The sequence below is a fragment of the Cydia fagiglandana genome, chromosome 17 (assembly GCF_963556715.1).
Source record: "Cydia fagiglandana chromosome 17, ilCydFagi1.1, whole genome shotgun sequence".
Classification (NCBI taxonomy): Eukaryota; Metazoa; Arthropoda; class Insecta; order Lepidoptera; family Tortricidae; genus Cydia; species Cydia fagiglandana.
The window spans coordinates 15,451,742-15,474,852 of NC_085948.1; the positions used below are offsets into that span (position 1 = coordinate 15,451,742).

The 23,111-nt window shown below is 38.5% G+C and overlaps 1 protein-coding gene across 1 annotated transcript in view; it reads left to right on the forward strand.

Moving 5' to 3' along the window:
• LOC134672614 (NPC intracellular cholesterol transporter 1) overlaps positions 1–23,111 on the forward strand; it is an 82,322-nt gene that overhangs the window by 4,539 nt on the left and 54,672 nt on the right. The window contains exon 2 of the mRNA XM_063530569.1: positions 19,052–19,159. Coding sequence (XP_063386639.1) covers positions 19,052–19,159 — 108 coding nt within the window. The remainder of the gene's footprint in view (positions 1–19,051; positions 19,160–23,111) is intronic.

Consider the following 23,111-nt stretch of genomic DNA (forward strand, 5'->3'; position numbering starts at 1 on the left):
CTTTTCTCGTCACATTCATACAAATCGAAATCGTTTGTTTCCCCTTTATAATTATCACATATCGATAAGTAAGTGCGTCTTACTTATCGATATCATTTTATCGACATATACCCCTGACTATTTTTTGTTTGCTATTCCTGGTATCATTTTATTTGTCAAATTCATGTCAATTTAGTTCGCGAGTTTCTGGAGGCAACTGTAGTATACTTCATAATAATACTCTAAAAGATTACCCTCCATTGTTAGTAGGATAAAATTTGTTCACATCACCATATGTAATCAATGTAATCATTGACTCATTCATAATCATGACAAATAGTCATCTTAATGACCAATCACATGTGCCATCGAACAAAGACTTCTGTATTGACAACTATTTAAAGCATTTTATGCCCAATATAATCTAACCTCTAAATACATAGCGATTATGCGGATGCCGAGTTCATACTTATAATGGTTTGTTGGTCAACAGGAATCCATTTCATCACTAATCAATGCTGGTTGTCTTATATGGGCCCATAACCTTATATAATCATTTTGAACTTGCCAGTATGGAGTTGCATGTACGTCAATCATTCCCAATGACTAACAATCAAACAGACAATTAAGATTAATTTATCTCGAGCAGATGTTTGCTTATAATTGTCGCTAAACTGTTTTAGAAAGTTCTAGTTTATTGTCGTTAAGGTGGAATCACAACCATATGCAGCACTAGAGCACGCAACGCTAGCGATGTGACGTATAAAATATAACTTCATACATTACTACAGACATCTGAATGCGCTTCTCTACGCCGCGCATTCGGTATAGTTCGACCATAAACTTAAGATGAGGTACATGCATCGAAATTATATATCTATGTTGGCAACAGTCATCTTACTTAAAGGTCCATTGGGGAATTCTTTGTATTGGGAATATCTGATGACTCAGATATGCTTTAGCCCTTGAATTGGCAACGAAACACAGGAGAGAAAGGGTTGAAAGTTTCAAGATATGATTCGCTATTATGGCTCTACAAATATGATTTTGATTGTGTTGTTTATTTTTGTGCGCTTCGTTTTGTAACTGTAAAGGCGGGATTCCACCAGTGTGCGGCACTGTGCCGCAAAAGTCAGTGTGTGTACTGAATATGCTTGTGTCGTACAGTGCCGCACACTTGCACGTCTAAAGACAGCTTAAACAGAAGTTGACACTGATTATTCTAATGAGACGTTAGAAGGACATTAGCGATATGAAATGTTAATGCATTTGCGTCCAGTAGATTAAGAATACGGTGGCACGGCGCCAAATACATTAAGTATAATTCTTCACAAACGCTTGGAATTCTTCACAAATGGTAACCATTAAATTTTACCATCGGGCGGGCCGTATGCTCGTTTGCCAACGATGTCTAGGGACGTAGGGACTTACAGATTGACATTTGTTGCTCGGCTTTAATAAACCCGTATAGTTAGGGAGGCGAGGTAGCTAAATGGCGTAATTCAACGGCGCCGTCGAGACCTATCAAAATCGAAAGATAAAATAATTTCGAAAAGAAAAGCTCGTATGGCAAAAACCATTTTAGCGGTGGGTTTGGCGTGTACGGTGTTTCAAAAATGTAAAAAAAAACAGTTACTTGGGCATTCTCGAGCGCGTCAGATATTCATACTACGTATGCCCCGAGTGCCTCTGATAACAACGGTATACTAATCTGCCGGTTTGCGTGGTGGGGGTAGGCATATAAAGTAGTCAAAAATGCAAAAAAAAAAAAATTTACTCGAGCGCGTCAGATTTTCGGAAGGGGTGTTAAGTAGGCCCCAAGGAAGCTTCCTTTAAAAAAACTGACGATTTCGGCGTGACGATAAGTTACGATGAATTTTTGAAAATGCAAAAAAAAAAAGTTTTTTTGAAATACTCGAGCGCGTCAGATTTTCATAGGGGAGGTTTATCTCGGTATCCTGAAAGCATATTTTTTTAATCTGACAAAAATGTTGGTGGGTTCTCTTAATCTGACCGAAAAAGGTTTTTTGGTTTCTTTTTTTTCCTTTCTTTCTCCTTGATAAAACGGGGAATTTAAGAATGACAATAAAGCGATAGATACAACCAACGTAAATGTAGATGAAATGTAGTACGAAGTGTATTATTTATTGTATAAAAAAATGAAATGATATAAAAATTGGATTATAATTGTACATTCGAGAAATATACCGTCGGGTCTTTTCTCTCTCTTCAATCGGCGTCATACTGAGGGCACATAGGTCTACGTTAGGGGACCATAAACATATGTATATATATTAGGGTGTACCGAAAATTAATTCCCTACTACCGCTTCTTTCCCCACCATCAATGTTGCGAAATAAAGGAAAAATACTGGTAGGACGGCATATTTCCGCGAAGCGCTCAGTCTGTATTACATGTTTATGGCAAATTCCTCTTTTTTGCTTCAATTCTTCACTTCGTTTTGCTTACGGTACGTCCAAAAAACAATTTGAGGATCAACAGGCTATTGAATAATATACATACATGAAACTGTACATGTTAATAATACTTTTGTATACAGATACGCGTAACTTTTTCCGAGTCCACGAAAATTGTCGAGAAGCTTTAGAAAAAAAAAATTTTTGAGATATAATAAAAGTCACATAATTTAATCATCGTTATTTCATATCAATTTTTTTTAACACCCTCAGTTTTCGAGATATACTCAAAAAAACCGGGAGTTTGAGTTTTTATGATGCTTCAAGTCAAAAAGTTTTAACTTTGGACAAAAATGTAAAGAGACCTTTTTTGTGTAAAATAAAATTACCTTTTTTGTTTATTTAAACTTTTTTTGTTGTAAAATGTATCGTTTGCGACTTATATGCCGCAACGCGTTCTTAGGAAGACGAAATGGCTCCTGCACACTTCCGGTCATGCGGAAACCGGCAGATTTTGTATTTTTAGTAAGTTTTAGATTATATTCTTCAAGATAAAAAATAAAAAAATCGCGCTCGAGAATGCCGGATTAACGTTTTTTTTTTACAAGTTCGCGTCGCTATAACTCGGCGGCGTCAAGGACTTATCGTCAGATTAGTTAAATTTAGTCTTTAAACACTAAAATCAACCCCCAATATCTTAATCTGACGCGCTCGAGTATTTCAGACTATCCATTTTTTTTACTAATCTGATCGTCTATCCTAGGCGCGCGTCACTACATATAGAGCTAAATACTTTACAAGGTTGTTCTATTAGGTCTAAGGTATCTCTCATATCTTAAACTGCCACGCTCGAGTATTGCCGAAAATTCCCCTATTCGCCTCCCTAACCAGTAGAATAAGAATATATCAATACCCTATTGGCTAACCTAGCCGATAGATTATTGTATCTCCTTTTTGGATTTCACGGGCCTATAAATCCCGGTCTTTTGATAGGCTTGCGTGGGGATATAGATCCAACACGTAGAGGCCCTTTGGAGAGTTTTAATGTCATGTAGAACGCCTGCTGGAACCCGTTCACAGGCGCAACAAGATTTATTATTAACAACTGCCACAGGCTATGACGCAAAACATGCCAATGTTTGTAGCAAGAAACTAATAGCCATCACACCTTTACTTGGAGATTTCTAGAGAGTCAACACGGAAACGTATACGTATCATAAAGGTATGCTTATTATAGTTATAAACAGTTGCATTACCACCAAGGTTGGCACGATACGTCATTGAGAGCTCATGACCGGAATATAAATTATTTTGGTTTTCCTTTATCGTATCAAGGCGAGTTGAGAAAGACGTTATAGTGTTACAGTCACTTGCAATAATATGTTACTCTTCGAAGGCCGCAAAAATATGTGACACGCTCTTCTTAACGTCACCACGTCATTCTCGAATGCCCAGGGGTGGTAGAATACCGGGCACAACACCTCGGCTCACCGGGGTCTCTCCCAGAAGTCATCGGCAAAGTCAAGGGTCGGCTAGGCTTCTTGGTAGACTTGGGTTGGCAAGAATAGTGCCGCTAACCCACCACGCAAAATAGGCGCCATAATATGACGTTGAGTTGCGGAAACCAAGCCCGCGAGAACCTATAACTCTATAACCTATAGCTCTACAAATAATCTCGTGTCAAACACTTTTGCGGCCTATGTTGCGTGACATACATGTTAGCAGCGTGAGTCTATCATGTGCGAGCAAAATAAATGTATACTTCAAATGTTTTAAGACATTCGAAAGTTACGAAGCTCATCCCACCGGTCGCGAGCGTTAAAAAATTGTATAGAAAGTTCTTGCCATTGTTTTTATCCTAAATCTCAGAAAGGTTTTGAATTTAGCCGTAATAGCAGTCTATAAATATCGCCGATTAACTGTCCATTTGTGGATCTTATGGGTGTTGAAGTTAAATGGCCACTTTTAATGTGTTTTCGCTTGTAAGGTCAATATGGGTGAGACTGTGCCTATCTTTTGGTCGTCTGTGCCACTTCTACCATAGTGTCTTAACTACTGAGCAGTTTTTGTTTAATTATATCCCACCAAAAACATAAATGTGAAAAAGGAGAGCCAAGTTCAATACAAAAATTATGCTTGGCTGTGGGGCTCGCCGCAAAAAGAATGGAGATCTAAATGAGTGCCTCTGCCAAGTTCTATGCAAAATCCAAATATGTATTTATAGGAACAAAATAACTTTATAAACAAGTATTAAACTCTATTTCTTTGCTTTATTGGATACCTATAACAATTGCTGTTATTTAAAAAAATGTGAGATCTTAAAGTAGGTTAGATTTGACTTGGCCAGTTTTCATTATATCAATCATTTTATATATATTGTAATTCTGATAAAACCTGGCCAAGCCAAATCTAACCTACTTTAAGATCTCACATTTTTTTAAATAACAGCAATTGTTATAGGTATCCAATAAAGCAAAGAAATAGAGTTTAATACTTGTTTATAAAGTTATTTTGTTCCTATAAATACATATTTGGATTTTGCATAGAACTTGGCAGAGGCACTCATTTAGATCTCCATTCTTTTTGCGGCGAGCCCCACAGCCAAGCATAATTTTTGTATTGAACTTGGCTCTCCTTTTTCACATTTATGTTTTTGGTGGGATATCAATACTTTTTGTAAAGAAAACTAGGCAGGTATTGAGATTTAATGTTTTTTCTTGTGTTTCCGCTGTATGGTTTTTAAGCAGGCCACTGACGAGCCTTCCAAATGGATACCGTTACAATGGATTCATCCAAATGGAAGGCATCCTAATATTAAACATTGTACGTTTTTGACATTCACGGACCGATTTTGGATTGCAGCCACGCTATTTGGACTGTTGGAAGGCTCGTCAGTGGCCACCTTTACTTCTGTTCTTTGTATAATTATGTGGTACCGCGCGCCGCCGACGACACACCGTTGGCCGGTTGTTTAGAGCGTATTAAAAGTTTTTTGTATGGGGACACCACTTATTTTTTGACTAAACTTTATTTTAATATAGCAAATATAATAATACATATATTGGGGTAGTTTCAAATATCTGCTTGTAACGGTTCCAACGCTACAATAAAAAAATATTTTTTTGTATGGGGACCCCCCCTATTTTTTAACTTTTTTTTATTTTTAGATTTTTTCCTACGCTTACACACAATAACCGAGCTGGATTCCAAATTTCATCCTTCTAGGTCATCTGGAAGTAGGTTAGGTTTAGGTACTTATATCAGTCCCAATAAAAAATGGTTTTTTTGTATGGGGACCCCCCCTATTTTTAAACTTTATTTTATTTTTAGATTTTTTCCTACGGTTACACACAATAACCGAGCTGGATTCCAAATTTCATCCTTCTAGGTCATCTGGAAGTAGGTTAGGTTTAGGTACTTATATCAGTCCCAATAAAAAATGTTTTTTTTGTATGGGGACCCCCCCTATTTTTAAACTTTATTTTATTTTTAGATTTTTTCCTACGGTTACACACAATAACCGAGCTGGATTCCAAATTTCATCCTTCTAGGTCATCTGGAAGTAGGTTAGGTTTAGGTACTTATATGTCAGTCCCAATAAAAAGTGGTTTTTTTGTATGGGGACCCCCCCTATTTTTTAACTTTATTTTATTTTTAGATTTTTTCCTACGGTTACACACAATAACCAAGCTGGATTCCAAATTTCATCCTTCTAGGTCATCTGGAAGTAGGTTAGGTTTAGGTACTATAAGTCATAAGTCAGTCTTAAAATTTACGACTTTTTGACCTTCATACCTTTATAACCGTTTGAGCTAGCTTCATGAAATTTGGGCTTCTAGGTATCCTTATGGATATAATTAAACACACGTAGTTTTATGTGTTTACGTCAAAGATGTTTTGAGTTATAGAAGGGTCAAAAGTGGCACCAAGTGGTTCGTGTAATATTACACTCGGCGCTGGCTAGCCAGTTCCTTTGCTTGAACTTGGCTTGACACGCTGCCGCGTGTCTAGATCTAATTCCTCGAATGTCCAAATCCCCCAATGTCCAATTCCCCAAACCTCCAATCACTGTCTCACTGTTTACCGTACCCTAATCAATCATCAGGACCTAGACCAGGCGTGGCTCACTCCGCGATTTCGTCGCTTTGCTACAGGTAGCTAAAAGTACATCCGTTCGACCCCAATTTTGGGGTTTGCCATAAGCCGCGCGTGGCGCTGTCGCCACTTAGTAGTAGAGAGTGAGTCTTCTGTACCTAGTACTATTATTTATTCTGTGCCTAGACGTCTAGCATGAGCAGTCGCGGCTCCAGAAAAACTATGTCCTTTCTTACAACATTGGCATCTTTTAACCGACTGACAAAAGAAGGAAGAAGGTTCTATAGGTGGCCAAACGGAACCCTTATTACCGAACCCGTATTAAAGCGTGCGAATGATTTATTCACTTCCTGCCCTGTTTTGATGAGTCTCGTTGCAAATACGTTGACCGCCATGATTTCACGGCTCGGCTTTAAATATACCGGGGTAAACACTGATGACATAACTCTTGATTTAGTTTACTACCACTCGTATAGAAAACTGTTTTAGGTTTCTTAGTCAACAATTGTTTTACACACTTTAATTTTATATTTTTATTAACCCCTGCAGTTACAGGCTTTTGCAATTTTTTTAACTGTCTGGAAATGACCTAGAAGCTCAGTGAATACATTTAAGTAAGAGGTATATTCACCTGCAATAAATAATTATAAAAATAAATACATGCCTGCCTATCAGACAGAACCACCCCGGCGCCGTTCAGTCAATGTTGGCGGGTCGGAAGGTCGCGGCCCTGGCTGCAAATACATAAATCACTAGTCACTACCGTGATCACTTCAACCAGGTTCGACTACATTTTGTGTTCATCATTGGTCAATTAGTAGGTAGCTAACAGTTTTAAGTACTGCTTGATGATACCTCGCATTTTTGTTTTTGTTTTGTAACGGTTTTGAACCTATATACCAGGAAAATGTAAATATGAATGTGAAATTTAAAGCAGGAGAGCTCCCTACCTATTGTTTTGTTTCAAACGATAAAAGGTGACTCACAGTGACAACCGGAAAACTCTCATTCAATCCCTCCCTCCTGACCCTTGATAACAAAATTGAACTTAATAACAATTAAATTAAAGTCTAATTTGCCTTTGTCATTGCCAAGGAAATAACTGCAGTGATGTACAGACGGTGGAATTTGTACCTTAACACGTGATGTTAAAGCGGATTTTTGTTTAAAGTTCGTTTTAGTTCCAAGTCGTTTACCTAAAATAGGTATAACTCCGTCTAGACTGTGAAAATGGAGCAATAGATTGTTACACGGATTACTGATTATTTTGATTTATTGATATGTGTTTGCGTTTTTATCATGCTTGTTGTGTTTGGTATTTCCCTCAGTTGCAATGCCGAATTTATTAAAAAAAAACTTACACCTACCGAGCTATTTCTTGTTGTTATTCTGTCCCATCAGCCAGGAGACAATAGTAGCATAGTTTCTTAGAAGAGCTGCTGTACCATGTTCTACAAACGTGCTTAGTAGATGTCCCATTATGGAAAGGCCTTATAAATATCAAAAAATTCAAGTTTGGTTCATTTAAATGCGAAATAACTAGTATTTTAAGAGTGACCCAGGAGACCGTAACCTTGGCAACTAGTGACAAGAAAAAGTTGATTCACCCTTATATTTATTTAGCAGCAAAGCGTGTGTAATATGTAAAGTCAACTGCAATAAAATGTTGCACAACAAAGCGCGCAAAATATCTGACATAATCTTACAAATGCCACAAGAGTGAACAACAAATGTGCATGTACATATATGTTGTGCAAAGTATTACATTTTCATACTCTTGTACATAACTACATGGTTGATACTGTTGGCAGTCACTACATATTTGATGGGTTCTTCTGGGGCCTATTTCTTGAACGGTGTTAGACTAATATTATTAGTCCACGAACTGTCACATCGTATGGGGTTACCATGGCAACACACTAATAATATTAGACTAATATCGTTCGAGAAATGGAGCCCTGGTACTAATATTTAAATGTGACGTCCCACGGGTAAAGGTACCTTATGGGGGTTGGCGCTTACGCTATTATTAACGCCGCTCCAATATTATTGCGGCGCCATGCGACTAAGCGCCAGCCGCCATAAGGTACCTTTTGCAGTGGAACGTCACAAATATATTAGTAATTATGACGCACAGTAAAATAAACAGAAATAGTCAAAATAAATTCAAATATGTAAATATTTTAGCTGTCAATTATTTCCATGTGTACAACAATTTTACGTTAGTTGTCAATTTTAACATGTGATGTATGTCAAAGATATAATTATGTAAACACGAATAATAAGTCTTATTGCTTAATTAACTTTAAAAATAAAAGTACTTGGCCATGAAAAACATAAATTAAATTAAATATTTTTCATCACACCAGCTCGGAAAGAATTACTTTGCACTTCAAAAACGAATAGCAAAGTTGCATTTTATCCACATGTGAGGCAAAGTAATCAAATGCAAATTTTGAGTTCTTTTCTTATGTTTGCTGGTAGAATTGACTTTTAATTGATGATTTTGGATGATAAATATTTAATAACATTCATTTGGATTTGATTTGGTTTGATTTTGTTTGATTTTTTACATTTATTATTTGCTTCGGGTTGGTGTGGTGAAAAATTTTGTATTTCACTCGGGGGCAAATTTTGTTTAACCCTCGTGCCTTGAAACCCTCGCAACGCTCAAGATTCCATTTTTTGAACCACTCGCTACGCTCGTGGTTCAATTTTGGAATCTTTCGCATGCTCGGTTTTCAATATTAGCACGAGCGGTTAAACAACAACTTTGCCCCCTTGTAAAACAAATAACTATTATACAGAGTCAAATCTGCGTGTCTATATCATTGAAACAGGCCTCAATCGACAAAGTTGACATACATTTTAATTACTGTAATCAATATCAATATCAATTAGTTAGTTGAGTCTTAAATTATTTAGTGACTATCGATATTTTTTATTTCCATAAACACATCTTGACTTAGCATCGTCATTACCTGACAATCCTGACATTGGAAACAATTAGATACAATACAATGGTCTATTGTTCAACATCCTTTAATTAGCAGACTTGTTAACTTGCCATGTAATTTAAAACGCATCTTTGCAGCAAAAACGTCATGCGATACGTGAATATTTAAAAGAAGATGCAATTACTCTTTAAGAGGACGCGTAAATCAAATTAGAAAGGAATAAAAAATTCGGCGCGTCGTGCGAACCTTGCGACGGAAAATTTGACGATCGCGCGGGTTTTGACGTTCTTCCTCTATAAGGGTAACATTCCATTTCTGACCGCAGCTGCACTACTAGTACAAACGCGTCGGTGTTATTGTCAATTTCCATAGTAAAATGAATGGTAGTGCTGCTGTCGTTGGAAATGGACTGTCACCTTAACTCTAAAAGGCCATGGCAGGAAAAGGGACCATCTTCTGCCTTAAGAGATTTTCGGCCTGATTTTTTTTCTGATAATTTGGCACGTCAGTAGCCTATACTATATCTCAGCATTCACCTCTTCTAATTTTTGAATAAAAAAAATATACATTCATGAAGATTTCCGGTTCGACATACAAGTTGTTTCGGCACAAACTATATTTCGTCAACCATACACACATACACACGATTGATGGGTAGATAATTTATTCAATAACAAAACTTATACAAACGATTGATTGATTTTACGATTAAAATTAAATGTATCCGCTTGTCATCGTCACTATCGTCACGGGTATTTGTAGTGCGGTTAATATTAATAGTTAATCCTTTTCGTCTCTCGCAGTCTCAAAATACATACGTGCAAAGTTCTCAAAATAATTTGTGCAAATTTTTCTGAAGCTATGACAATAGAGCATTGTTATGTAGACATTATGCACATCAATCGTGTAACTATTTCTACTGCTGATCACTACGTATACGATGTGATCACTTGTCTACGTGACAGCTGATAATGATAGTGTCTGTCTCTTTCAGTTGCGTGATGTTAAAAAGGGACATTTGTATTATCACATGGATAACAGCTTCAGTCATTGTGGTAATAACTAATAAAATAATAGTGGTAAGACTGAAATGATGATGCTAAGAAGTTTAAAGATTCGCCTGACCGCTAATGGCTCCTCTACACAATGGACCGTCATACTGGGCCAGATGGGCCAGCGTGTAGAGAGGGTAGTGGTGTCGGACGGCTTATGGCGCGGCGGGATGGCGACGGGAGGGCCACGATATCGGTTTTTCGTCCGCACATCAAAGGAACATCTACAGTGCATTCCATAGTGCGCCCCACCAAAGCATGGCCCTCTCGTTGGTCCAGTGCTAGGCCATCGCGTAGATGAGAGATAACCATCCCATGGCCATCTCGCTGGTCCAGCGGTGGGCCATCGTATAGAGGAGCCATAAAATTGGTAACCTAACCGCGATGGCTCGATTTCCAGCTCAGGAAATAACTTCTTAATAGAATGCATCCAAACTAAACAGCAGAACTGGGTCACTGTTGACGTTCTCCGCGGAGACAAACAAATACGGTACAGTTATTGAACTCGCTACTAAACTCGGTGAGTCACCTTATTCCAGTAGCTTAGTCACTTGTACAACCTCGTGCGTAAACTTACACGTGCGTAAGAAGGGTATGTTAGAATATGTGGGGGAGACGCGGAGAGTATTTACAAATATATTTACAATATTATTTACATCAATTTACAAATTCCACTGTAGAAGGTAGAGGAGCAATAGAGAGTACTCTCTCCAGGCGGGTGTTATGCCTGGGGACCGAAGCTCATTGAGAGTTGTTCGGAAGTTATATGTATACATAGCATAGCAAGTGACATTATAACTCCGTAAGCGCGATGTAGGTCTCTCATACTAATTGCGTTCTAGACGTAGTATCTTAGCAGTTTGTGCGTTCTAGCTCCCTAACGCCATCTGTTAGATTATTATGGCACGACGTTGGCAGTGACAGCTAGAGGAGACGCCACAGGTACATTCATGCAAAACGGGCACAGTGGATGTCGATATGCGGAAAAATGCCCAGTAAAACTAACTAACTAAGAAAGGTATATTCCGGCGATTTTTGGAGCGGTAGGTAATAGATGGAACTTTTTAAGGTGTCTGAATGTTATTAGAGCTTCCTACCATAATTGGACATCTTTAACCTTTTGGCCGCCGGACCTAGTCTGCAAAGACGCTCACTCACACGCCAGAGCAAATTTTAAGTAAACAACTAATAAAAAGTTTAGGGATTGCAAATAGTGATATCGATATTTACAATTTATGGTAAAAATCTTTTTAATTTAGCTTTGTTCTTATCCTGTTTTAATTTCATTCCAAATTGCCAAAATTAAACATATGTTTTACACCCGAAAATGTTTAAAATATTGGGATTTAACATAAAAAACAACCACTAAACAATGTCGATTCAAGACGTGATATCGCCGCACTAGGCTGTACGAGAAGTCTTTTATACAAGACAACGGCGCGCATGGACTGCCCGCAGTGCAGACCAACAAGGACTGTTTCCGCGCGGATCAAGTAATAATAGTCTCTAGGTCAACGGCGTAAGCGCTTGTCGGTACGTAAACTTTATTGGCGTAACGTTAAAGCTGCGCATCATGTGTCGATAAAGTCAATATACCGGAACTGTTTTAGCGAAAATTACACGTGGGTTGAATTTTTAATGAGTGAAGATATTATTCCGGAATTAGAATCTATCATTATAATTTCAATTTTTATTTCAATTTATCATTTTAATTTGAAGCAGTGGTGGCCGAGTGGATATGACGTCTGACTTTCAATCCGGAGGTCGCGGGTTCAAATCCTGGCTCGTATCAATGAGTTATTCGGAACTTATGTACGAAATATCATTTGATATTTACCACTAGCTTTTCGGTGAAGGAAAACATCGTGAGGAAACCTGCATACATCTGCGTAGAAATTCAAAGGTGTATGTGAAGTCCCCAATCCGCATTGGGCTAGCGTGGGGACTATAGCCCAAGCCCTCTCGCGCATGAGAGGAGGCCTGTGCTCAGCAGTGGGACGTATATAGGCTGAAATGATGATGATGATGATGATTATAATTTCAGTTTGGTTTACATTAATCTATAAACTCTTATCAAAAAAACGTTCAACGACTTGTTATAAAAAAATTACACATTAACTTCAATGTTATAACAAAAAACTAAAGTCTGATAAACAGGTATGTCCCTGTACCACTCTTGTGCGAAGCGGTCGCTGCGGTGTATCCGTTCCCACTAAGCTATAAAATAACATCAATTATTTTTTTATTTATCTCTTCTGCAATTAAATAGTCCACAATCTACAAGGGCAAATTTACTTGTCTGACTCTACTTTATAGAGCTTAAGAAGCTGCCTGAACTTTAAATATAGTTATGCCTATATGACTCTCGTTCTACATATTCTAGTAAGTAGTTACCTACTATTCGTTGAAAAAAATTGGCGATTAATAAACAAGTGTTCAAATACTTAGATAAAAACATATTTCTGACTTTATAATTACTTTAAAAATTCCCATATCGAGTTAACATTCCCATCCCTAGCTGTCTTTTATACAAGACAACGGCGACGAGGAACATGAAAAATGTTGAAAAATGGAGCAATTTTTTTAAATGCCTTATTATAAAAGAAGGGATTTATATAGCGGCTTAAAAAGCAAATAAATGAAAAAACTAAGACCTTAAATATGAACACGAGTGTAAATGAAATTGCAATTGTTATTATTTTCACATTAACTCAGTGGTTGAATTTGTGTCTTGTATACAAGACGACGGCGCCAGCGTATCGTTCTATCGTTGTCTTCTATACCGGACAACGGCGGTCAAAGGGTTAAAATTCGAACAGTGAGGGATTCTAAAGTAGAATCCATCGTTTCATTCAGGATTTAATGTACGCCCTTGACGGAAATATATCATTTCGATCCCTTGTAACACAAATTACTATTGCTCTTAATAAGGTTGAGTCTTGAGTCCCATATTTTTATGCCCTTCGTTATCCAAGATATTATTGCAGGTGACTGAACAACAACTTTTTCCTTAAGGTTTATAACTAGCTAGGTTATTTGTGACTATAATACACACTGTAGTTAAATCATAACATTATTTATTGTTAACAGGCTTATAAAGTTAATAAAAACAGGACACAAGATGATTGACATGATTCACCCTGTCCGGTCTTACTCGCGTCACGCAACATACTCACGTAGTTGCGGTTTGCGGACCTAAGACAGATATATACTTTACTTTAAGTATGCCATTGTCTGTGTATAACCAGTGTAGTAACTAATAATTATACATATGTTTATTAGCCTCTGCCAGGAACATAGTTTGTGATATTTTAGAGAAAAATTATAGCACAGCGAGCATAGAACATATTTATCGATTTATCGTCACTAAAACCGCTGAATTGTAAACTACGTTTCACTACCTACGAATCTGATGCTCGTACATGGTTTTCCAAAGTCTGGTCACGCATAGGCCCGACTTCGGTCAAATAATGAACAGGGCAGTAATGTTTTTCCACCCGTATCGATCCGTGCCTGGCTCAGGGCTTCGGTCAATGTCAACCACGAATTGAGATTGAGTTGATGACTCTTGTTACTAGCTGCGTAGTTACTGAAAAAAATATATATAAAAAGGTGAATGATAAATAAGGTGTCATTCGGATGGCGACTGCAACAGTATTACTGATGCAGCTTTAACTTTAACGCGGGCGCTGTTACTGTCCTCTTGATACAATGAGTAACAGATTGAACGTTCTAATCGGGATAGCAATACGGCAAAGACAGCATCGTAAGGGTCTCCCCAGATATATCAACGTACATTCGTCAAAAGCCGTCAAAGCGAAATGTCGTCGTTCGGCTTAGGTTGCATCGGTCAGCGCCTGCCGACTCGTCGACGGCTTTTTCGCTCTTATTGCGCGGACATAAACCTTTTTCCTATCGGATTTTGATGATTCTGCGTCGACATATGTGGGGAAACCCTAATTTATCAAGGATTTGACATTATCAACGCCCGCCTCAACGCTGCAGTCGTCATCCATGACGTCATGACCTTTCGTATTAGCTACATGGCTAATATGTAACCTATATGCAGATTAAGTAGTATTGTAAAGTCTTGTCACCCAAATGACCATGGCCGGCCACAAATGAATGGGGCAGTAATAGTAATATCCACAGCCACGAGCTCATATCGATCCGTGGCACCACGACGCTTCGGTCAATGTCGTCTGTTGAATTTTTCACCGAATTAAATTGTGTAAAGGTTTATAAGTAGCTATATCTTATGGCTTCTCTACACAATGGCCCAGCGCCGGCCATTCCAAGGGACGCATTTATGCGTTAGAGGGAGCAAGTGATATTGCTATCTCATTCTACCGCATGGAGTTGGAGTGGCCGGCGCTACCCTTGGAGTGGCCGGCGCTGGCCCATCGTGTAGAGGAGCCATTATGCGGGAGATTATGTTTAAATGTCTACGACTTTTGGGAACCGACAGGACTTTGTTTTGTCATGACTGACGAATAAAATGTAAAATCAAAATGGTTATTTTATGCATACAGTGATGTAGAGCGTACCAAGAAATAATAAATATATTTGTTGTGTGTTATAAGCACAAAGTAAGCCCGTGATTTTCTAATATGTCAGTGCAACCTTTGATAAGACATCTATGTATTGGATTTTTCTCCTACGCCTTGCTTCTATTATGTTAGATATATGATGGGTAAACCTTCGTAGTTTTAGATGAGGTATTGCTTTCCGCAGTCGGGTATGTAAAATAATCGAAGTTATCGACAATAATTAGCGTTATTTATTAGAGACCTATAAAACATATTGAGTTGACACATTATTACGTTATCCCCTCACACCTGTTTGTGAAATTGATTAGATTTGCTTTATCTAATATCGGATAATCACAATGAGTCGTCCACCAGTATTCACTAGAATTGTATCATATTTCAAGTGGGTTTTCAAGTAATCTTTATCTTGAGCAATGCCAATTTATTGCGTTAAGTATTGTTATATCCTTTAGCCGCCCTGAGACCTATAAAAAGGCTTCACATTCCATTGTATTTTGAATCTGACAATTCAAAATTGAATTTGTCCTAATGGGAATTTTCATTTAACTTGTACCTACTCTAAAGCGCGACTTAAGTCGTGTTTCAGTAGCGTCTAACCGTTACATTCCTGACAAAATGTATGGGATTTGATATTGACCGTCAGTTTTGTAACGATTGCTAACCGGCCGTTAAAGGTGTACAGTTACATTAAGTGAAAATTTCCTAATATTGTCATAATAGGTACTTACCTAAATTGATAGAATAGAATAGAATAGATTTATTCGTAAGCACAAACAATCGGAACAGTACATAGTATAAAAGAAAACACAAAATAAGATTAAAGTGCCACGAGAGTGATTGTTCAGAAACACACCCCATATAGTTCTTACAAGCTAACTTTTGCTAGGTATAGATTCCTGTAGTCCTTTGAACCTCCATTGGAAAATTTGGAAATTAACATCTCACTCACAGCCATTCAGAAAACTTGCGGACTCTTCATTCGATCATCAATAACCAAGGTGAAAGAACTGAAAGCGTAATGAAATCCTTTGAAAGAACCTTTCAGTAGTTCTTTCCATAGTTCAAGTTATTGAATAACTAGCAAAGGGTAGTCAACTGTATTTAGAATAGACCGGTCGACGAACTGAGGCCACTGAGGGTGAAAATGAAAAAGTAACGTTATTTTTACAGGAAAATAACCTTTTTAACGTAAATGTACGCTTAAATGAAATGAGAGGTTCTTTTGACGGATGAAAAAGGATTAATTGAGACTAGTTAGGTTTAAAAATCGTTTAAAATGTTTAATGGGTGAGATACCACCAGTCCAATCCAATTTCTGTGTCCAATGTGTATTATTATGTCTCACATTTTGCTTAATGAGAGAATGAGACGAAATGACATTAAACTTAGATATTGGACAGATGGAATACCACCCCTAGATATACTCTTTGGAGATATTGTTCTACTATGGATTATTTACAGTTTATGGACCTCTAATCAGCATACAATTAACTTTTTTCCGTTATTTTGTTGTTGTATGGATGGGGAAATTTGTTTAATAGTCTGACAATCTTAACGCATTGTTGGTATTCAAAATCAATACCCCAAAATCAGCCAGTATCATCGTATAACAGACAATATTAACAATCAATTTATTGTAACAAATCTGAAAGTTAATCTAATTCCCTAACCGTATTTTCCCAGATTCCCATATCCGTTTGTTTGTCCCGACCCTCATCTATTTAATATTGGGACATAACGGGCCCGTATCGTGGCCTATTTTCGCCCGTTTGACTAAGTAATATCGCCCGTATTTCTTATACATTCTCAATTGTACCTATTCAAGGAACCGGGAGAGGCGCTGGCGGCCTAGCGGTAAGAGCGTGCGACTTTCAATCCCGAGGTCGCAACGCAGGTTCAAGCCCGTTGCTTTTCGGTGAACGAAAACATCGTGAGGAAACTGGACTAATTCCAATAAGACCTAGTTTCTCCTCTGAGTTGGAAGGTCAGATGGCAGTCGCTTTTATAAAAACTAGTGCCTACGACGTCAATTCTTGGGATTAGTTGTCAAGCGGACCCCAAGCTCCCATGAGCCGTGGGAAAATGCCGGGATAACGCGAGGAAGAGAGATTCCAGGAGCCCAGTTCAGATGCATGGAATGTAGTTCGGCATGACCTTAAACATGGAAATGCAGTTTTAAACTTTAAAATAGACACGGCATACATTTACAATACATTTCAATATTTAAGCTTTATTAACTTCTCTATTTTACAATAATATATGTTTATTATGTATGTGCGGTTGAAAATCGCATTTGGTTTGACGTCAGTGGTCGATTTTGGTTTTCTAACAGATATTTTGTATGCGCATTAAGTTGGGGTTTTGTTTATTTTAATGCACATGTTTATGTATTTATACATAATACCTTTGAAATTCTAGATGGATTTCCTATAATAACATGTCCCTGTAGAAATCATGGCATGTATGGAACTTTTTTTGGCAAAACATTACCATTATGGACACAGTTAACTCACCTATTGTCAACCTTATTACAACGAAATTAGGTCTGTTCATGGTCAAAAAATATTGTCTATTTTAACCTATATTGGTGACACAAAGGAGGAAAATCGTTACTCCTACTAATTAAAATCAGTATAGAAGAGAGAGAGCCTCATGCCTCCTAACCTCAAGCAGTTCTGACTAAAAAGAGTTCAAAGTTCGTTTTTTTAGCATTTGAAAAAAGGTAAACAATCATGATGTGTATTTTAATCAAAAAACACGTTTTAAAAATAAGTCACGTAACAATTATGAATTTAATACAATCATTTATATTCTTCTGCTTTCATAAGTAATAGCTACTGATTTTTAAAAAGCGTTTTTCAATTATAAGACATGTCAAGATCGCTTACATTCTTTGTGCTTCTTTCTAATGCTAAAAAAACGAACTATAATTTAGTTTAGACCGTTGTATAGGTAAGTTTAGATCAATAAAGGTAAATTCTGAGTATGTTCTCATTCAAACCTCCCAAGCGCGTCAAAAGCTAAAAGCAAGTCTTCTGTATTTGTAAATAGGTTTACTTTAGTTTACTGATCAGACCGGCTGACGTAACCAAATGCGTAATTGTTCGGAAACAGCGTAATTTCTGTAAATCACGCAATTTAACTTCGGCTGAAGTCTAAATTAAATTAAGCTCGGCTTTCTGGGTAGCCTATAAGTCTGTCTAGAAAATTAATGCGATGAAATTTGGTAAGGATTAAATTGGACTGTCTTTAGGCAGGATATATGTATTACATACTGTACATAGATACTGTACATTAGATACAGATAGGTATTCATATTCAGGCCTTTTCTTCGACGCATTTGAATCTACTGAACCTGTGATGGCTCTTCTACACCGGCCCATTACAGAATGGGCGACGATTCCATCGTGTGGGCAGGCGCATAATCACGGTCGTCACTTCCTTTGATGTTTGAAAAAACCGACGGATTCGCGATTACGGCCAACATCGCCGATCATGGGCCACTGTAAGCCAATGTAATGGCTCCTCTACACGATGTACCAACGCCGGCCACTACAAGGGACGCAGCCATGCGGTAGAATGAGATAGCAATATCACTTGCTCCCTCTAACGCATAAATGCGTCCCTTGGAGTGGCCGGCGTTGGCCCATAGTGTAGAGGAGCCATAAGCCCTTCACGATCGGGATCACCTGCAATTGCCCATCATGGCCAATGGTGTAGAGGAGCCATGAGGCTGACACGATCGTAAACATCAAAATAAAAGTAGACCTCTATTTCTACTACTTACTATAAAATCCAAACTTTATAAGTAATATAAATTCTTTCTCCTTGAACAGTCCTGTACTTCTTACTCTAACCTGAAATCCCAAGTTGACTGCTAAGTAGACACTGTGTCGTGATGAATTCAACCTTATTCACCCATAACAAGGTTCACTTTTTAGCAACCTCCGTGATCTAAAACATCCTAAAAATCCGCATTGTAAATGTATTCGTCCTTCCAGGTACCCTTGGCGTCCGCCGAAGGTCACTGCACATGGTACGGCGTGTGTGACGCGCCGTACAACTGCGCTTACAATGGCACGGCTAAACCTATACAGGAAGAGACCAAGGTAAGTCTACAGTTAAGAGCTTAGAGGGAGGTTTTAAACTAGAGGGCCTACCGCGAACCACGTTCTATGAGTTGCCTCTCTGTCGCTCTTGTAAATTTGTAAGTATGTGACAGAGCAGGCAACACGTCTAACGTAGGCCCTTGGAACACAGTCTGAAGATAAGGGGCGGCCTCTGCTAGCGGCAAAAAGCGTGATACCTTTTCCAATGCCTATGGTAAGGTGGTATTCCACCTGTCCAATTAATAGGAGGTGATTTTTTTTTCACTCTATACTAGCTCGAACCGAAAAGTTAACCCATTTTTTCTTTTCTTTGTCCAGTCCAGAGTTGCATGGTCCATGTAACCTTGGCCCTGTACCTTTATGATCTGGAAGTCGGTTTTTATTAAATTCTAAAAGGTCATATAGTTAGGCGATACGAGAATTCACATGAGAATTTAGTTAACTTGCCGAGGTTTACCAATTCTAGCACAAATTCTAGCGATCGATGAAATACGGCAATGTATCGAAAGTCGCGTCTAAATTAGCTTTATTCGTACAAACAGCAACACTCTTCACTGCCAATCGGTGGACCTTATGCCTTATGTAATAAGGTTTACGAACTGTCAGTTAACAGTGGCCGATGGTACGAGTTGGTATTTCAATGTGCATATATTTTAATTTATCGTACCATCTGGGTTATTTTGCCACGTCATAAGTCGTTAAAGCCGTCTGGGCATATACAGTTTGTAGTTCCAAGTTCAGCGGCGAAGGTGATCATGTTTCGGGACCTGTTTTACGGAAAATAGAGGAAAAAACCTCAATATTACGAGTACACGTAGTTTGTAGTTACAAAGAAATAAAAATCGGACCAAAAACCTAAATTAGTAAACTGTCTGCATGCCTACATGTTAGCACAATAATCATGCATGTTTTCAGACAATCAGGCATATTCGAATTCCACCCTTCAAGGACCTGGCATACATCCAAGCTGGATTAAGCATTGAGTTTTCCATCAAGGGTAACCAACCAAGTGAACTGGGTCACCCGTACTTAGTGGCTATATTTAGCACGTGCTCGTGACGTCACAGAGTCCTAGTTTAGACTGCATTGAACTAGGCCTTGTCTCATTATTGGAGCTCCGTGAGGTTAGAGCGATTATACGGGTTTTCGTGTTGAGTATGGACCAACGAAGGCTAAAAAAATAGTATTTTATAAGCTACCGATTTGATCCGCACCCCCGTGTAATTTCAGCGATATAGAATCGTCGGATATCGGAGAAGATGATCATAGGAACTGTAATAAAACATACCAACCTCATGCAGTTGAATTGAATTGCAAATAAGATTATTGATAATTTTTGTCGAAAACTTGTGAAGATGATTTTAACGGCGTTTTTCCGTGGTTTGTTATCGACATTATCGTCTTGCGCTTATAGTCCTCTTGTTTCGACATTTGAAAGCCAAAACGAACCACAAAGTACTCAAATTCATTACGAAAAACTCTGAAATATCAATATCGATCTTCATGCAATATTTATTTATAGGTATTGACATAAAATAAAGATTCATTCAATTAAGAAAATCACAACCTTATCGCCCCATTCAACAACAATGTATAGCTTAAATATAATACTTCAACTAAAGTTATCAACGTATCACGACAAAAATAAGCCGATTAAACAGTCATCAATGTTATCTAAACTTAGGACATAACGTTGCTATCTCAACAAGCTCTCTAAGGTCAAATATACGGACAAGCTGTAACCAGGAGGCTGGAGGCTATCACTAACGATCGGCACGTTCGGCTTTTAGGAGGCACGGGGCATTGCAGCTGTTGCCATGCGTTTCAGAGGGCCTATTGCGAACCACGTTCGACGTGTTGCCTCCCTGTCACACTTACGTACGAATTTACAAGTGCGATAGAGAGGCAACACGTCGAACGTGGTACGCGGTAGGCCCTCATTTCATACTCGTTGGACGCGGCACAGCAAACTCTTTTATGTTGCGGTTGCCACCGACTTCGACCATGTATGGCATTTGGCTCTGCTTCTGCTTCGGCATAAAACCCACACCCCTGCTGGTTTCCAAACCGTGTGTAATTATAAATCACAGGATATACAGTTACCATTCAATACGTTGCAATTGTCTATTATCCGTGACTGTATATAGGTAAAATACGTGATTCTCTGGAATGCGCTGTGGCGCCTAGAAGTCCGCCAGTCTGCTCTTTCGCTCAAATTCCGCAAGAGACAAGATAATTCGCTTTAAACCTCCAGAGCCGGTAGTGGCTGAATGTAGGCTGAATGTATAACAATGATGATAATATAACTTAATTAACTTATAGTGGCTTGCCCGAGACGTTAAGGGGCCCATAGATTACCAGTTCGCCGGACGATATCAGCCCGTCAGACGCAAAAGGTGACAGTTTCGAACAACTAACAGGCTGATATCGTCCGGCGAACTGATCTGTGGGCCCCTTTACACTCAGAAAATGCTAGGTATACATAACATATTTCTCCTGTCTACCTTGATTCCCTTACCTGAATACTGGGCATTTATATTAATTACCATACTACAATTATACGCTATTATAGAAAATACCGACTCCTTAATTGCTGTAAACGAACTATTAAGTGTAACTAACTCCACATTTTATGCACAGGACGACAGGTTTGGTTATTTATATCAGTGCGAATTCTCAGTGGTTATCAATCTAGACATCTAGGTTCTCTGCATGGTCCTAAGATTACGAAAGATATTTAATATTTAAGTGTAGGTTCTAGGCTAGCCTATATTAGGGCTTAAGGTCGCTACCTTCCAGAATTGATTATTTCTTTATATGTTCTGTATTATACAAATTTATAGATATGCCTTTGTTACATATTCAAGTTCATCGCCCCCTGAACATGAACGTCTGGAATCGTCTACCAAATTAATAATGGTCAAACCGAATGTATAGGTAATAAGTGGCCGGTGTTACTCCATTTATATATTATTATTAGTAGAAGAGCCGGCCGCAAATTTTCTAACCGACTTGATACCACGATGAAATGCACAATGGTTTCCCATAAAAGTGATGCTAAGTCCGAATTCGATAGTCTGCCACGGCGGAACTTGCCGAAAGTACGAAAAAGAAGGCCACTTCCGGTGCGAAAAAAGGGGGCTGATTTAACCCATCTGATACCGAAATAATAGTTATGGCAGCAGTTAGAAATTTACATGTAGACACATAAAAGCGAAGTCTGCCAGTATTTTTTTTGCCGGAAGTGCTTGGCAGACGCTCTCAAAGGTGGCCAGCGGGACCCCTAATTTAACCCATCTGATACCACCATGAAACCAATTCCAGTCGGTAGGTATGAACCCTCATGTCAGGAATATATAAGTCTGCCAAGGCTTTTCCTGCCGAAACACCTTGGCAGACGAGATTATGTAAGCAAGGTCGGCATCGGTTACCCTACACTAACCCATCTGATACCACCATGAAACCAATTCCAGTCGGTAGGTACGAACCCCCATTTTAGGAATATATAAGTCTGCCAAGGTTTTTCCTGCCGAAACACCTTGGCAGACGAGATTATAAACAAGATGACCATCGGTTACCGTACACTAACCCATCTGATACCGCCATGAAACCAATTCCAGTCGGTAGGTATGAACCCTCATTTCAGGAATATATAAGTCTGCCAAGGCTTTTCCTGCCGTAACACCATGGCAGACGAGATTATGTAAGCAAGGTCGGCATCGGTTACCCTACACTAACCCATCTGATACCACCATGAAACCAATTCCAGTTGGTAGGTATGAACCCCCATTTTAGAAATATATAAGTCTGCCAAGGTTTTTCCTGCCGAAACACCTTGGCAGACGAGATTATAAGCAAGATGACCATCGGTTACCGTACAGTAACCCATCTGATACCACCATGAAACCAATTCTAGTCGGTAGGTATGAACCCTCATTTCAGGAATTTATAA